We start from the raw sequence: 12708 nt of genomic DNA on the forward strand, positions 1-12708 counted from the left end.
TTTAAAAAACGTCACTATAAATGGACCTATTGCGGCGTTTGTTAAAAAACGCCACTATTGTTGCCCCAAAATCGAATATATCTAAAAAATAGGGGCCCTTTTATAAGAATTTGTACAGGGCCCCCGAAAACCTAGCCGCGGCCTTGAATTCCCTCATAGATTACTATTTATAGATCAATTCAAGTGTGTTGTGGGGGTAAAGAAAAAGTATTTTTTTCAAAGCTTGATGATTGATACAATTAAACTATTATAGATACGAAAAATTCACTATTAAATTATATAAAAAGGAAGAGGTCAAGAAATTCCATTGGACAATTAATATTGTTTCCAGGACCAGTTTTCCACATTGAGCAACTAAGTTTGTGGGGTTCTCTATTTGATTATCATATCATCTTGGAAAAAAGAGATCGTGTATAAAGGCTTAATGGAGTTGAGAAAATTAAGTAATGATTATAGATTACACCAATTTTCTAGTAACCAAAGACCGACAATTAAACTATGAAGGTCTTCTTAATGGAAGTTAGAAACAAACATTGACCCCAAGTGTTGAAAATGATCCTAGAGAAGGACATCTCCATAAACAATGTTGTTAGACTGTTTCAAACTTATCTACTTGTTTGCACTCAAATATATGTCTCTTTAAACAAGTCTAGAACACACTTTCTCTCAGAGATCATAATTCATACTTTAGACCAGGCAACCTCCATCCCTAGAAAGTAATTGAGAATGCCAACATCTTTGATTTTGAATTCAGCAACAAGTATCCCTTTTAGCATTATTATTTCATCTGCTTCATTTCATTTTATGATGATATTATCAACATAGACAACGAAAATGGTTCACCAATTAATAGGATTCTTCTAAAAAGAGGAATGAGCGGTCTCTGTATCAATAATAAGAGTGTCGAGATGCCTTTGTTATTGAATAAAATTGAGAGGTGGTTGTTATATTTTCTACTGTAAATATCGGATCAAAACACTTTATAATATTTTCTTGATTAAGAGGACAAGTGTTTATCTTTGAGAATAGTATATTCACCCACGATTCGTTAAGAGTCTCATACTCTCTGAATGGCTTCATTCTTGACTAATGATACTTTTTAAAAATTATAGGAGGGGTTTAATTAATAACATTAAAAAAATGTTAAAACTTAATATGAATTTCTAAAAATTTTATGGGGGAACAAATTAAATTTTTTGAAAATTTAAAGATCTAAATTATAATTTTTTAAAATTTCGAGGCCGAAACCCCTACAGATCTCTATTGCATTTCGTCCCTAAGCAAAAATGTTATATATATTTTTTATATTTTCGATTGTATTTGAAAATATTATGAATTTGTATAACTTTTCAATTATAAACCCTGAAACTATAACAATATAATATTTTTAGTTTAACCGAAAATGTTATAAAATTATGTATTTTTTTAGATGGAACATAAATTTATGAATTTGTATAACTTTTCAATTATAATACCGACTTGTGCAGAAAATTCACTTTACAATTATAATACTAAAATATCCCAAGGAATATTGATGGATTCGTCATGCAAAATTTGGTTGGCTCACGAAGTTTTAATTCTATATACAAAGGAATTCTTGAAGAGAATGGAGCAATAAATGCAGAAAATGTTAATTTCTTGGCTGAATGCGAGACCTTGAAGAAAATTCGACATTAAAATCTTGTCAAGGTATTAACAGTCATTTCGAGGGTCGATTACAAAGGCAATGATTTTAAAACCTTGGTTTACGAGTTCATGGAAAATGAAAGCTTGGAGTACCGGTTGCATCTATCTGTTAGCATGATTGATCCTGAGACGATGAGAAATTTGAACTTCTTCCAAAGAGTTAATGTGGCCATAGATGTTGCTCATGCATTGGAATCTTTGCACCATCATTGTGACTGGTAGATATAAAAGTTTTGTGGATACATTTGTTTAGTCAGTACTGGAGAACTGCAGTTGCATGCAAATAGTTTCTCAACATATTCTAAGCATCAAGAGATAGTATATCGTGAAGTAGAATTAAAGATTAACGGTAAAGTCATATAATTAAATTAAAATTTAATTTTATAATTAGAGAAATTGTAAAATTTAATGGTATCTGAAATAATTTATCATTGAATTTTAACGTGATTGTTAGATGGTAGGTAGTGGGATGAGCCACTAGAACCTTTAAATAAGGTTCGAATCATGACGTTTGCAAATGAAACAATTTGAGTTGAGAGAGTCGTTTTCTTAATGGTATATACTTATTTATCAACCAATTTAATTAATGTAAATACACGTCTTCCATTCTTCCTCGGTGTCTGCAATCACAATAAAAAGGATGCATTGAAATCTGATCTCATATGAACTAAGCAAAAAGATCTAAAATCAAACTTATAGCAATACGAAGAAACAAGCTGAAGTAAAGAAACCAGTTCATCATTAAGAAGTTTGTAAACTTATGGCGGATTGAATGTGCCATTCTTAGTTAGTCTTCAGTTTTCAGCTAAGAATTATTCTAGACAAAACGAAAAACAGTAAAGTCTTCACAATCCTACAAACATTGGAACAGTTTCCAGTTGGGAAAATGATGGAACAATGAAGCATAAGGATCCAAGATGCTCAGTGCCTTTGCTATAGCCTCAAGGCTCGGCATTTTGGACGAAATCGACGCAAGTGCGACACTTGCAATCGAGAAATCGGCACTTGTGGCACCCGAAACAGACACAGGTAGTGCAACCTTTGCAAGTAGGTGATCGAGGGCAGCCCCTGCAACTCTTCCTGCTTGCTCGTTCTTCATCAGCTTTGCAGGTGATTCTGAAAAAAAAGTAAAACCAACAAATGCTAAGCTACATGTTATAATATGAGCTTGATCGAATTCGAAAATCGATTACTTGTCGAGAACTTACTTCTCATATGGCCAGTTAGCACACCTCCACTTTTTTGCATTCAAAGCATCATGATACGTACGGCATTCCTCGTCCGTCCGGAGTCGGAACCTGCGTTGTTTCTTGCACTTGGTGCAACGTATGAACTCGTCTCGATGGAAAAGACGCTTAGCTCGTAAGCTCGTTAGTTCGTTGTCCCCGTTCGACGCATGCTTGTAGTACTTCAATAAGTCCTCCATAAAGGAACCTTCTTGCCGTTCATCATCACCCAAATGTGGTTCTTCCATTTCCTGGTTCCTTCCTTCCCAGAATGTTTTTCGAAATCATAAGGCGTCAATTTCTCTGGTTTTCAAGAATTCACCATAAAAACACGTCAAGCAAAGAAGAGAATCTCAGAACCAAATTGAATTAATGCAAAACCAGCTTCAAAAATTGATGAACTTGGGGCAAACCAGGACATAAAGTTAATAGTAACAAATGTCAAAAATCAATGATCAGTTTCATGTATGTGAAGTGAAATTGAAGTTCATCAAATTCATAAACAAATGAATGATCGATTCTACATTAATGAAAACACCTCTAATTCGTTAATGCTAACGTTTTTATTTTGCAACAGTATTTTTCTAACAGCGAAACACCTTAAAAATAAAATATGAATTACCTTCGTCACAAACCGGAGTGCACTGACAAGATATAAGAAACTGGCCATTGGTGAAAACCCTAAGCTTGCCAATGGTATCACCATATTTCTTGCTGGTGCACCCACACTTGACCTCAATGAAATCCGACTCTCTTTTCAATCCTTCCATGTCTTTCAACTCTTCTTCGGTGAACATATTTGACAATAACCTCGAAAAAAAAACACATAAAGAAAAACCCTAACGACAATGATTTTTATTCAAGAAAAAACCTGAAGATCTTGTCGGCCGACAAGAATTTGAAGAAACCCAAGTATGGATTTTTGATGTATTTAATGTATATCAAGCAAATAAAAGGGTTTCCTTTTGTTTATTTAAATGTGTACTAAAATTAAACCTTAAAGGAAGATATGTAATGCCCGAGATCGAATTGCTGGTTCTATGTAAAAAAAGAAACCGAAATTCACTCACCCAATACATGTCAACAAGCATGCAACGAAGCTAAAACGTGTAAAAGATGAGAGAAAGAGAAGGGAATTAGTTTGGCAAAAGGATAATTCAATAAATATAAACATATATACGAGATGAATTTATAAAATTTTACGCGATAAAAATAGATTATCAATAGAAAATGTAAAGTAAATATATAAATTATATGAAAATTTAATAATTCTTTTATTCATTTGATAATAAATATTAAATAAACATTTTAATTGAATTTTTATTTAAAAACTTTTGAAAAAGATAAGTAGATTGGAGTCACTTGTTACTTAAATTTACTTCTTTTTTTTTACTACTATTATATTATCTTTTAAATATCAAACTTTGGGGGGAAATGGATTTAGCAAATGTTAGGGCATTGCAATTTATTGTCAATACGTTAAGAAAAAAAAAAAGAGAAAATAAAACGATTGTAGTTAAAAATTTAACAAATAAAATCATTTAAAATAAAAAAAATAGTTTTAATAAAATAACAACATTCGTGACATTCTTAGTACTATATAATAACCCTAAATAATTAAAGAAAAGGTGTGAACTTACTTTGAGCCTAATCTTAGATAACCAGAATCTGATTCAGGAGTTTCCGATGCTTTGAAAAGTTTAATCACTCTTTATATTTATCTAAAAAATTGAGACGACAAATCAAATTTATAATAAAAAAAACAATTGATGTATCTTTTCTCGCATCGATTTAAAAACTTTTTTCTCTAAATTAACTCAAATATAATAAAATATAATTTTACTCTATTATTTTAGTATAAAATTTAAAAAGAGCTAGGTAGAAGAATGATGACATTCGACACCGTAGATAAATTAAATTTTGATACATGTTTATTTACAATTTGTTGACAGGTATCTCATAGAAAATAACGTTAAAAATTATAAAAGACAAAAAAAATTACTTTCCATATAAAATTTATATGAAAAATTAAAAATATTTAATTGATTTGTGCCCAAAAAAAATTAAACAAGCTGTGAAGATTGATCATAATTCCCATTGTTTATACTGGCATATATATATATATATATATATATATATATATATATATATATATATATCAAAACATGCACCACAAATTCTTACATGATGGGAAAAGATATTTGAACATATATATAAATATTTTTTAATATCTATAAATTATATTTTAAAAACTAAATCACCATTAAAATTGTTATCTCAGTTACTCTTTGCAAATAAGAAAAAAAATAAGAGGTTGAAGCATTTATTTTAGTAGTGGATTCCTACTATTCTTTAAAAAATGAAAAAAATAGCAAATAATATAATCAATATTTTTAATAAAACAACACCATTCATGAAAACCTTAATTATATTATAACTCTAAATAATTGAAGCGAAGAAAAATGAGAATTTACCTTCACTCTTATCTCAGATAGGCAAAATTTGAGTTCGGAGTTTTCGATGCTTTGCAAGATCTAGTTGTTCTTTGCACTCTTCTATCTTAAGAATCGAGTCGGTGAACCTAATTTATAAATGGGAGGACAATAATTATCTCTTTTCACAAATTTAAAAGTTGAAACATGATTCGTTGAAATATGACATGTCAAATTAATTTGCATTGATTTAAATTTTATCCTCTGAACTGGCCCAAATACAATCTCAATTTACACCGAGGACATTCAGTACAGGACATAATAAATTTCGACACGTGTTTATTTATGATTTGTTGAGAGAAATTTATAATAAAATAATATTAAAGATTTAGAAAGAGTGGTGACTTACTTCTCGATAGAATTTGTGTCTAAATCTAACATAGATTTGATTGATTTGTGTAAGAGAACTTAAATAAATTGTGAGGATTAATCATTCCTATTGTTATAACACTTTTTCTCTAAATCTAATTTCGGAGTTTTTGATACTTCGTAAGATTTAATCGCTCTTTATATTCCTCTATCTTTAAATTTAATAAAAAAATATTTAATTTATAAACAGCAAGACATCGGTTATTTCTTTTCTCAAATTTAAAAGTTAAAATATAATTTATTGTATTAATTTACACTAATTTAAACAATCTTTTTCTCTAAATTAATTTAAATATAATCTCAATTCATTCTATTGTTTTAGTAGGGAATTGTCGACTCTCGTTTTCGTCCCGCTATTATTATTATTATTAATTAATGTTATTTTTATTAACATGGTCAATCAGACTTGGCCAAACATGGGCTACCAAATCCCTGGAATGATAATGATCGTTGCTGGGCAGGCTGATCTGCAGAAACTCATGCAGGTAGACTCCATCGTATAGTCGCAATTGCTTTAAAAGAAATATTTTTATCAAGTTTCTCATACGTGCACTTCTTTACCTGTTGGCATTAGGCTATGAGTATGGGACAGACACAAGTGGCAAGCTCTGCTGCATATCCATCAACCAGGTACATATTTGATCTCTTTATTCTTGGCTGTCTCTTGTAATACCATCGGCCTTGCCATGAGTTCGGTTGGTTATGATCTCCCTGTAAAGGTTCTAATTGTATTCTCAGAACCCCATGCCATGCCACGGACGTGTTATGATAAATAACTCTCCAATAGACTATGGATTTCATCCATAAACTGTTTCGTGCTCCTAAAATGTCGGATATGCCATCTCTTGTAGCTTTTATGCACTAGGACAAGTTACCCTAGCAAATGGTGTTGCTACAACGGGAGCAAGCAAGCCCCATTCAGCTTCCCCAGTTCCATCAGCGAATTATTCGCAATCGGGTAAGGATTATGATTTTTCGTCATTGACGCAAGGGATGTTCACAAAACAATGATCCGGGCCCCCCTTTGACGATCTCTGGCTTTGTCATTACTATACCAAAATATTCATTTTTACAAGAATTGAGAGATTTTTTTTAGGGGGGGGGGTGTTAGAGGGGATTGTAACCAAGCTGTAGATGCAGTTTCATATCATTTTGTTTTCACCATAACTGAGGACTTAATTTATATGAGTAGATTTATGCCAATACTTCAATAAAAATGTGTTTAGATTGAATTGGGTTTTAATCATTACTCAAACATGGTTATAGAGTTGGTCAATTTTGATTTAGTTTTATAAACGATGGTCACTCGATTCAAAAAACATAATTCGTAATCATTTTATTTTAATTAAGATGTGATCATTAAAACGGGAGCTTCCATTAGTTTGATGATGTGTCATCTTAGTAAAAGGGTATAATTCTTACTTCAACCCTTGAATTTTAGATAAAATACTAATTAGGGACCATTTTATAAATTTAAAGTAATTTAGGGATAAAGTTCTAATTTGCCCTTCTTTTTATATATTTTCTTCCCCAACCCCATCTTCTTGCGCTGCACTTCTCCATCTTCTATACAGCGGTGATACTCGCAGACCTAACCCCACTTCATCGGTCGTCGTTCATCAGTGGTTACTACTCCGAACGCCACCATCAACGGACGAGGAAGTCCAAACCACTGTCAATAGAAGACTAAGCATTACTTTTACCGGCAAGCATGCACCTGATATCCATTAATGGTGGCTTGGCTAGTAATAGAAACGGCCAAACCAGAAAAATCCATTTGTAGTTGGACAAAATCATTGATGTACTTAAAGCAGAAACAGTTAAACTATTCACGTCAACTGTCATTTATCAGACATAATTATGTGGAACAGGCACACACTCGAAAGACAGCCCAGTTCTTTAGATTTTTCTTTTCGGCAATAACACTACAGTGGGATGAAATAAAATGGAAAATTCTCAAAGGTCCATCCAATCACACCCGTTAGGTGTGGCGATAATCATTCTTGGTATTCCAATACCAACCAACCATCGGCGGGCCACATCATCAGCTACAATTGCTGAAAAGCTAGTGTTAGCTTTTTTTTTTTAAATTTTAACCTAATTAATTATAACTTAAAGGATAAACTACATCAGATACCACCGAACGTTAGTAATTATATTGTTTATACCACTAAACTTTCAATTTTATCAATTATAACACTAAATTTTGATTTTTGTTTCAATTATATCACTGAAACGTTAAATCGTTAACAAAATGGTGACATGGATAACGGCTATTGATGTGGATACCTCACTAAAACAACGTCGTTTTGGTCTGGTTGTTAACGATTTAACGATCTAGTAGTATAATTGAAATGAAAATCAAAGTTTAGTGCTATAATTGGAAAAATTGAAAGTTTAGTGGTATAAATGATATAATGACTAAAGTTTAGTGGTATATGGTGTAGTTTTTTCTAATTTAAATCTATTCATATTTAATAAAGGGTTAACTAAATGGTTGATCATTTATGTTTGTGTTTTATTTACTTTTTCTCACTATTCTAAAATATATATATATATGATTACTTTCTTTTTCATTTAAATAAGATATGGTCACCCCAAGTTAGCTACCGTTAAATATTTTGATATAATCACACATTTGGTCCATTTTTTTATATATTCTCTCAATTTAGTCATATTTTTAATAAATTAAATAAATTTAATCCTCTAATCGAATGATGTCGCGTGTCACTGGTGCCACATGTCACCATTCAATTGGAGGGTTTAGGTTTATTTTAATATATTAAAAGTAGGATTAAATTGACTTTAAAAATAAAATAAAATATTTTTAAATTAAGTTAATAATGAAATATATTTATTAAGTTAATATAAAAAATAAACCTAAACCCTCCAACTGAATGGTGACATGTGGCACGACACATGGCAACAATGACACATGGTATCATTTGATTGGAGGATTAAATTTATTTTAATTTATTAAAAGTAGGGCTAAATTGAGATAATATATATAAATAACATGGATCAAATGTGTGATTATACCAAAATATCACATCACCTAATATGTTAACTGTTAACGACTGTTAACATGTAGTGAACACATCTTAGCTAAATAAAAACGAAAGGGATCATATCTTAATTAAATGAAAACGAAAGTGACCGTATATTATGCTTTTTGAAATCAGTGAGAAAAAATAGACAAAACACAAACATAAGTGATAAATCATGTAGTTAACTCTTTAATAAAATAACATAAAGACTAAATCTAATTTCATTTGTGTTTAATAAATTAAAATTAAAATTAAAATTAAAATTAAAATTAAAATTTTGATTTTTATTTTAATTTGTTTAATTTCACTTGTGAAATTTAGAATAATGAAAAGACACCCTTTAATTTTTTTTAGGTCTCGATTCATGCAATTTCCTAAACAGTTTGTATCATATCATTGAAAATATTTTTGAAGTACAAGAAAAACCATTTAAAAAGATCATGAATAGTAATAATTATCAAATGGGTCCTCATGTTTGCAAAAATAGGCCCATTTAGAACATAAATCAGGGAAAGAGCACAAGCGATAAAGTTCAAATCTCGCCGGTATTAGTTGAAATAATAATTGATTTAGGTGACTTTTGAGTCAGATTTAAAATGTAAGTAAAACTTTTATTGTATAAAAATATATATTTATAATAATTAAGTAATGTAAATGTAATTAAAAATTTGATATCAATTATAATAATTGCATGAATCAAGTTGTCTCCGTGATAAATGAATTATTGTTATTCTTTGAGGGCCTGAGTTCGAGCACCATAGATGCCAATGGTGTGAACGTTTAATGTCGAAATATTGAGAGTTTTCTTTAATCAGATATAGTATTGTACTTATACTAGATTAATAACGTAATCCATATATAACTTTTCTAAAGTATAATAATTTAATTATAAACTCACTTATTAAAAAACAATATTTGGTTTATAATTTGTATCAGTATGGGTTAGGTAATAGAATTACCGATATGCCCTTGCAAAAGAAATCGAATTTTGAATTATTATGGGTGGTTTTGGCAATTGGCACTAGCTTTTAACTATCTATCATCCTATTTTAGACATCAAATTTATTTAAAAAGAAAATAAAAAGATTTTTTATCTTGTAATTGATAGTCGTAAAAGCAACCATTTTTATCTTTCAGATTTAAATTAAGCTTAAATTATAAATAAATACTTAAGTTATATCATATTTTTATATAAAATATTTTGAATATTTTTTTTATTGATTTAAGTATATAAAAGTATCATTTTCGTCAAAATAAATATCTAAAATATTCAATTTTTTTATTTAAGTTTTAAAAATTGACCTATAACATTAACTAAATATATGTTAGGTACTTTCTTAAAGAAGAAAAAAACACTTTAAGTACTTAAAACGAAAATGATAGTGTACATTGAGTATCTATTTTAATCAAAAGATATTTTAGACACTTATTATGATCAAAATAATAACTTTAAGTACTTACTTTGATAAAAAAATTGAAAATTTAATAAAAAATATGATATACTTCATATAATATAAGTTTTTTTTTTATTAAGTTAAGGTGATTACAAAAATAATATATGTTCTAAATACTCTTAACTATTTGATAATAAACGCTTAATCACCCTGCTACCGTCACTTGTACTCGAACCCGTGACATATAGGAACAACAACGATTCCTTTAACAACTAAGATAAGTTGATTTGTGCACAATATAAGTATTTAAATTATAAACTTCAAATCAATATATATTTTTAATAAGTAATATATATATTTATTTATTTATTTATTTAAATGTAGCCATACACTTGGTAGATATGATTATTTTGAAAATATAATATCTATATACAAAGTCAAAAGAATAATTTAATTGCTAATTCTTAAATTTTCTTCTCACAAGATTTAAAGTTTAAATGATTTGAACTTCCCTCCAATATTCGGAGGCTGCATTAACAAACTTTTGACTTATAAAATACCTAATCATGCATAATATGTAGTTTTGTACATGAATCGAACGAACATAAATGAGGGTATGTTTATGTTCTTCTGTTTAATTATAACTGAACAATCGAACGAATTTTTTTGTTCGTGTTCGTGCATTAATAAACTTAGCTTGTTCGTGCTTGTTCATATTTGTTCGTTAAAACGATAAAAGAATACAGACAAACGAACGTAAACAAACACAAACGAACGAACATAAAAAGTATGAAATATTAAATTAATTGAGTTTATATTTAAGAAGAGTTTTTTTTCTCTCTCCAAAAATAATTTCAGGATTTTATATTTTTTAATTGATTTGAGTAATTTTTTTTATTTGGCTTTAAAATTAACTGAATTTTAAAATATTAACATGTTTAAGGTTAAAATTTATTAGGGTTTAGTATTTTAAATGGGTAAAGAGATTAGATTAAATATAAACGAACAAACATTTACGAATGTAAATGAACGAACGAGTCATTTATTTGCGTTTGTTTATCTAATTAAACGAACATAAAATCTTATTCATATTCATTCATTTATTAAATAAACTGACATAAACAAACTTTCCGTCTAACAATTCATGAACGATTCGCTTTTTTAATTAATTCAAATGTAGGTATTTTTTATTAAATAATAACCATAGTCTAACAATTGCCTGTCCAGCTTAGTTGGTAGAGTGTAAGGTTCTTAACCTTGAGGTCGTGAGATCGAGTCCCACGATAGACAATTCATAATTCGGAGGTCTCTCACGGAAGTTGCTCTCAACCTAACGTTTGGGACAGTCTACTATCCTACCTCCCCTTATCCCATTACATACGGGAATAAGGGTCGGCTAATTTAACCATAAATATTAAATTTTATGGGACCATCAAAATTTTGCCTATGTTTTGCTATTCGTTAATTGATGATCCAACGACATCAAAGTAGGGTAATTAATTCTCATAATAATTTATTTGAGTTACTGCTTAAATGAGCTAGTAAATTAGCTGTTGTGGGTTGTTAGAAGTTAAAATCAACTTGGACGAAAATGAAAGGACAAGATTATTAAAGGATGTACTGGAAATAATAAAAACAATAGTTTAGATAAAGAGTAAATCTGAGTTATATTATATTTAGATTTACCAATCAACCTACCAAATAGTATATTATTCAAATGAAAGTTGTATTTGGTAAGCCCTTTTTGTTCTTTCTTATTTTGTTTTAGGGTACTTTTTTACAAGTGATTTTTTTTTATAAAAAAAATTACGTTCGTGAATAATTTGTTCACATCTCTCAATTCCGATTTGTTCTTTCAATAATTTGATATCTTTTGTGATTATTTTACCGCTTCGATCAAATTTGTTCATATCCACCATTTGTTTGAGTTTATTTAATTAGTTTTTTAACATTTTCTTTGTATGATCCTTATACGATCTTAAGTGATTAGTTTTCTTTGTGTTAATAGTTATAGAAAATTATTTTTGTTATGTATTTAGTTAAAAATTGTGGTTCTCAATTTTTATATTATAATTTAAATATTTTTTATTTTTAATAAAATTAGCATGTTCTATAAAAAATGGTATTTTAAATAGTTTAATTTTACACAAAAATAATTAATAAATTATGTAATTATTATGTAGGGATACATAAAACTAAAAAGGTCATGAGAGGAATTTAACAAAAAATTCAAAAAAGAATAGTGCTTTTAACGGTAATTGTATCCAAATCCCAAACCTAACCCCAAATCCAAACTTTTGTAATTTAAAAAAGAGAAAATCGCCTCAGTGACCAAAAATACTTTATAATATACGATTTTAACCAACTTTTTTTGGATTTGCCAAAATGACCAATAAAATCGCAACGCGATACCACGACCACGACCACGACCACGACCACGACCACGACCCGACCCGAGACGAGACGGCGGCGGCGGCGGCGCGCGAGAGTCCCC

The 12708-nt window shown here is 29.4% G+C and overlaps 1 protein-coding gene and 1 pseudogene across 1 annotated transcript; one reads left to right on the plus strand and one right to left on the minus strand.

Annotated features, from left to right (window-relative positions):
- Positions 1 to 2578: 2578 nt before the first annotated feature.
- On the minus strand, positions 2579 to 3789 carry LOC120205251 (annotated as a pseudogene).
- A 2396-nt stretch (positions 3790 to 6185) lies between these two features.
- Positions 6186 to 7006, plus strand: LOC120205198 (ADP-ribosylation factor GTPase-activating protein AGD5-like). Its single transcript, XM_039205114.1, has 3 exons — positions 6186 to 6258; positions 6348 to 6403; positions 6625 to 7006. The coding sequence occupies exons 1-3, from the start codon at positions 6190 to 6192 to the stop codon at positions 6782 to 6784; spliced, it is 285 nt and encodes a 94-aa protein (XP_039061045.1). The 5' UTR covers positions 6186 to 6189; the 3' UTR covers positions 6785 to 7006.
- The last annotated feature ends 5702 nt before the right edge of the window (positions 7007 to 12708 follow it).

Source organism: Hibiscus syriacus, unplaced genomic scaffold (assembly GCF_006381635.1).
Source record: "Hibiscus syriacus cultivar Baekdansim isolate YM2019G1 unplaced genomic scaffold, ASM638163v2 tig00012370_pilon, whole genome shotgun sequence".
Taxonomy (NCBI): Eukaryota; Viridiplantae; Streptophyta; class Magnoliopsida; order Malvales; family Malvaceae; genus Hibiscus; species Hibiscus syriacus.

Bases quoted from the DNA above. Each gene is read 5' to 3' on its own strand.
- LOC120205198 (XM_039205114.1), top strand. From the start codon at position 6,190: ATGGGCTACCAAATCCCTGGAATGATAATGATCGTTGCTGGGCAGGCT. The intron at 6,259-6,347 runs GTAGACTCCATC...TGTTGGCATTAG, and splicing joins ATCTGCAGAAACTCATGCAG to GCTATGAGTATGGGACAGAC. The intron at 6,404-6,624 runs GTACATATTTGA...CATCTCTTGTAG, and splicing joins GCTGCATATCCATCAACCAG to CTTTTATGCACTAGGACAAG.